Raw genomic sequence first — 5724 nt, 5'->3', positions numbered from 1 at the left:
TCTTACAAACATAACAAACTTTGAAGAAGTAATTAATTGCTTTATGCAAATGCATTTTAAAGTACTTTCCGCGAAAAAATATCGATGCATAACTTATGAACACACAAATTATTCAGTAACCATAAACACTTTTACCATTTTATACCGAATGTTACCGGAATCACTTCGGATTGTCTAAAAGCATCTTCAACGTTCTTATAAGCGATTTCAAACAAACCTTAGTTTCTTGTCAAAGACCCCAATTGCCTCGGGCCCCTAGTCTACTTTTTCTACCCTATTTTTTGGGGTATTTCTTTGACTAAAATGCAGCTTAATTAATTTGATCTAAACGCATTCAGAGTAGAGCTAATAAACATTGATGGATATTTGGAGCTTTTCTTTGTTTAAACGGGCCTCACTTGCCAGAGTCAAGGTCAGCGTACGGCGCGACTGCGGCTAAGGCGGCCGGAGTCCGTACTTTTTTATATCAAATAATTGAAATCCAATAATTAGGGGGCACTAATTTGGGAGGGTTCACGTGATCGTCTTTGATGAAAAGGCATTTTAATCTTTATCAACCCAGCGTTTGATCCAATGCTTTCTGTTGCTTCCACTCATGGTAATTACTTGGTAATGTATACTTTCCACTCATGGTTATTTATTGGTAACCCATGATTTCTTGTACAAAACTCCTACTACAAGAACACTTTTAAAGGTTGTAGTTTTACATGGTGTTTTACCATCTGCCCGTTGTGGGTGGGGCATACTCTACTAACCTGAAGGCTCGGAGAAAACTTAATTTGACCTAAAGGTGACAATAAATCATTCACAGTACTTGATTCATCTATTACGTAATTAATCACTTTAATATATTGCTTAGCTAAAACTTAAAAGTGTTGAGAGTAAATCCCATATCGAGAAAATGAGAGACCTTGTGTATACTTATAAAAAGATTGGGTTACTCCTATATTGACAATTGGTTTTATGGTGGAACATCAACCTTATTCATAGTATCAAAGCAGGTTGTCCTATGTGTGAAGCTCAATGGCCACATGTGATCCACGTCACTTGATTTGCTTCTAAGACATTGAGCTACTTCCCATATTACTAATTAATTTTTTGATGACCCTCAACTTTCTCCGGAAAACACAGCTAATCACCGACAATAATTAAATAATTGGATTTATAAATGGCTGATTGTCCTGATAGATAGAACTTCTTCATCATTCCACGGCATTATGACTTCAAAACTTTTCCGTTTTCTTAACCTAACCTAATGCTAATAATCACCGACTAATTGAATGAACTGTATGAGTTACCATGAAATGTACCATTAGCTATGACATTTTGATGTTAACTTTAGGACATTTTAAATTAATAAAAGAAAAAAAGAAAAAAGAAAAAAAGATACCCTTCAATCGAGGAACCATAGAGAATATAACGTAATATGACAGTGATTAATTGTTTTATTGTATTTGCTAGTGAGGTAGTAACATATAGATTTTTTATCACTCATGGATCTGTACATTTTAAAATTTAAATCTTTATATAACCTTTGTGTCTCATTGGTTTTTTGGTATCACCTTTGTGTCTCATCTGTCCATATATTTTTGTGCAAAAAAGTACTATTCAAATACAGACCCCTTTGCGCCACTACCCAAAAAGTTCATGCACCAAAACAGTAGGATTGAAAGACAAGGGACAACAACATATTAAAAACAAAATTAAAACTCAAGCATTTATACTATGATCTAATCCCATATATATATATATATATATTGACTCAATTGCAAGCGTTTGCTAATACATACAATATCGTGTCTAGCTACAACGTCGGACATGACATGTTCTTAATTTAATTTTTAGTACTGGTGAATTATATGATGGGTGATTAGGGGAGTTTGAAATGTCTTTATAAGTCTTTATAGCTGCTCAAAATAATGAATTATAGTGACGAAGTCATCAACATGTCACCTTTTTATTTAAAAAAAAGTTGGACTTGAACACAATCATATTGACTATAGTAGTAACTACAATATCTCTTTAGAACTAAGTCCGAATCTCATTTTTACTCGAAGAAAAAAATATATATATGAATTCGGTGCCTGCTGGCAATAAACCAACATGAAGCTGGGGGGCATATGCACAGTACATAGGAACAGTCGTTCAAGCCTAACTCTGTTAACTATTGCCATCAGAGATGTTGACCTTTTATTACAACCTCCTAAAATAAATCACAAAACACCAAAATTTGTATAAATTTGTCAATCATAAAATGATTACCCGAAGAATTTTTAGTGAAATACGAGGCATCCAACGAGGTCGAAACAAATTACCCCCCTAGAATTTCGTAAATCTCGAATCTAAACTTCGTTACCCAAAAAATAAAATGTTTTCTAGGATTTATGAGAAACTCAGTTGGTAATGTCATGGGCTTTTGAAGTGCACGTGGTGTTTAGAAATAGGTCTGTCCTATAGTGTGAGGCTGTATGCGTATGTGATATTAGAAATTGTTAGAAAACACAAACTACGTATTGTATTATTCTACATCTTATAATAATCGTAGATGAAAGAGTAGATGCGTTTGTGTTTTAAGAGAGAAACGTACACAAAACAGGTTCATAACTATTATGACGTCATGATTTAATAATGACAATGATATTGAATTAGGAAATCACGAGATAAATAAATTATAATTTGAGTATACTAGTAAGGTCAAGTAACAATGTTACGTTTGGATAAACCAAATTCCTACTGATATATAATGTTCTTTTTTGGGGGTAGATTGAGAAATGAAATGGGTAAAAAATTTAATTACGGGGATTGGTCAGAAAAAGTAGTAAGCGGGTTTTCCGGTGCAATGACGAGTAAGCAAAAGCTGATACAGCGACATGTGGATGAACGAGGACCGTCCAGTGAGGATACGTGACTGGGATCGAGCCGTGTGAAGGTTCATTGAACTGGAAGGAGGACTCGCAGATGGTTTAGTCGATCAGCCAGTCGCTCAGTGTCTCACTTTCTCACTAAAACTCGCATACCGTGGACAGGTTTAGAGAGAGAAAGTAAGGGAGGAGAGAGAAAAAGAGAGGCAAGTTGGGGCAGTTGTCTTAATGAGGAGGGAAGGGAAGGAGCAGTAGTAGGAGCAGATCAGAGTGGGTGCAGTTTCCATGGCGGCGTTTGCAGGGCTCTAATTCCGTGCCTTTATTGTTATTGCTGCGAACTCCACGACAACACCCCCAGAATTCATTTCTAAACCATTCCAATTACTCACCCTACCCAACCCCAACAAAACCCAAAAAAAATTTCCTTCCTTAATATTCTCCGTAGTTCTTAGTATTCCTACCCTAACACTAAAATATTCCCGAGAATTGCCCCTCAAAAGCTGCAAAAAACTACCCTGTAAGGAGATCGCTGAGATTAATTTAAAACACAGTCGCACAGTACTAGCGCACAGATAAGATCACAAGGTCAAAAAAGGAAACCCAGGTTGTGGTTTAATTAATATGGATTTGTACCCAAAATTGAGGTTATCAGAAAAATGGCTGGCTTTTTTTGCTTAGGAGGGAGAGATCGAAGTCCGAACAGCCGCGGCAAACAAGAGGGAGAGAATCAGAGCGGAAGAGTGGGAGGAGTAGCAGCGGAAGCGGCGGCAGGAGGAGGAGGAGGGAACTTGTTTTTGTACAGATCAACAGGCGAGGCGCAGGCCGAGATCTACAACAAGGGGTTTGAGATATGGCCGTCACAATACCATCCACACCAAAACTTGAACTACTACTCGTTTGGAGTGGATCCTAGCTACAACCGTAGACACTTGGACAACAATAACGACGGCGTTTCGGCGGATGATCTATCGGCAGGGTTGAGGCTGACGGTGATGAGGGGAGGAGGCTTAGGAAGCAGCGGCGGTGGCATAAACTGTCAAGACTGCGGGAACCAAGCGAAGAAAGACTGTCCGCACCTTAGGTGCCGGACCTGTTGCAAGAGCCGAGGGTTTCAGTGTCAAACACACGTGAAGAGCACGTGGGTTCCCGCCGCGAAACGACGGGAGCGGCAGGAACAATTCTCGGCCTTACAACAAAACCGAAATCAGCAACAACAGCAGATACAGTTTCGAGGTGAAAACCCCAAAAGGCAGAGAGATAACTCTCTTGCCTGCGTTCGTATTCCTTCCGACACGTCAGGTAAAACTCTTGTAGCTTTCAATACAAACAAATATATATATACGAAAATTGCACCAAAACTTTTGCTTTAATTATAAATTATTAACAAATTTTTTTAGTAGGCAATCTACTGAAATTCCGGAATCAATCGCTTGACAGTATTAAGAAATTTGAAGAAACTTAGTTGCTTATTAACCACAGTATATAGTAAGACGTAGATCTTGCTCCGAGTGTGAGTCCCAGGTCGAGGAATTAAGGGACAAAATTAAATCTAAAATTTCATTAGGAATTTTTTCTGCCATCGAATCCGGTATGGATCGTTTGCGAGGCGAAATATAGTGAGGTCCATCGTATCCACACCGCCACCCACTCTCCATGCTTTTCTGTCCATTCTTCCTCTTTCACTGTTTGTTAGTAAACCTGACGAAGAAAAAGTCCCATGAACTTTCTTCGTCACAATCTGCATATATTTCCGTTTTAGTTAACCTTTATAATTATATAAAAATGAATCGTTATTTATTTTTCTCTTTGTTGTGGTGGAGAACAAATTCTAGGGTTGGAGTTGAATCCATTTCCGCCAGAAGTGAGCTCACCGGCGGTGTTCCGCTGCGTAAAAGTAAGTGCAATGGACGATGTAGATGAGCAATTCGCGTATCAAACGGCTGTCAACATCGGAGGGCATGTGTTCAAGGGACTTCTGTACGATCAAGGCATCGATGGTCAGTATTACCCGAGTTCTGGAGGAGGAGGTGAGAGCTCCTCGGGAGGTCAAGGTACCAGTCACGATCATCACCATGACGGAGGAGGAAGCGGAGGAGGAAGAGGTCATCCACATCATCATCAGCAACATAATCTTGTAACGGTCGCGGCTGCCGGCGGGACCTCTGGCAATCCGTCTACTACGTTGCTTGACCCTTCTCTCTTCCCAGCTCCACTCAATGCTTTCATGGCTGGTACGCAATACTTTCCGCCTCCCAGGTCTTAAAAACCAGAAACCAAAAACCCAAAAAAAAATTAAGGCAGTCTTTGATTTGCTTGTTTCCTTATAACCAAAATCTCTTATTGTCAGCTAGCAACTACCTTAATTAGTCTAGCTGATGATGTTAATTGTTCTGATTACCATGGTTTTAATTTAACCTCATGCACTCAAAGTAGAAGAAGACCTAGCTAGCTAGGGTGGAGAATTGATCGAGACGTCGATTGATGAACGACGAGGACAATATATATTTGGATGGACAGGGATGTTTGGTTTCGTTCGAATTTCAGCTCTGATTTTTCGTGGTTAATTATTTTGATGAGGATAACTCTTATCGATGATGATGACGATGACTCGTTAATAATCTAAATTAAATTATAATTAATCTAAATTAACCATTTGTTTATCGTGCTTTTTTGGGTGTGGTTTGATTAATTACTTGTTTTGTGCGGCATGCATTTGAATATGTGCGCATTGCATATAAATTGTTTGTTTATGATAATGTTTAGGTTATGATATCTGGGTTTGATGTTGAATTCGCTTTCTGAGTGGTGGTGAACTCGAAGCCGCTTTTTTCCAGCTTATCCGTTCCCTTGCCGGATGAATAAC

At 38.8% G+C, this 5724-nt stretch overlaps 1 protein-coding gene across 1 annotated transcript; it reads left to right on the top strand.

Annotated features, from left to right (window-relative positions):
* Positions 1-2964: 2964 nt before the first annotated feature.
* LOC103928300 (protein EXPRESSION OF TERPENOIDS 1) lies at positions 2965-5521 on the top strand. The gene is made up of 2 exons (XM_009337336.3): positions 2965-4160; positions 4694-5521. Exons 1-2 carry the CDS (start codon positions 3518-3520, stop codon positions 5122-5124), a joined length of 1074 nt encoding a protein of 357 aa, XP_009335611.1. The 5' UTR covers positions 2965-3517; the 3' UTR covers positions 5125-5521.
* The last annotated feature ends 203 nt before the right edge of the window (positions 5522-5724 follow it).

The sequence above is a fragment of a genome, unplaced genomic scaffold (assembly GCF_019419815.1).
Source record: "Pyrus x bretschneideri cultivar Hongxiangsu unplaced genomic scaffold, Pyrus_bretschneideri_v1 Contig1, whole genome shotgun sequence".
Taxonomy (NCBI): domain Eukaryota; kingdom Viridiplantae; phylum Streptophyta; class Magnoliopsida; order Rosales; family Rosaceae; genus Pyrus; species Pyrus x bretschneideri.
Note: the sequence above shows the minus strand (reverse complement) of the source record. Positions and strands in the feature narration are given on the sequence as shown.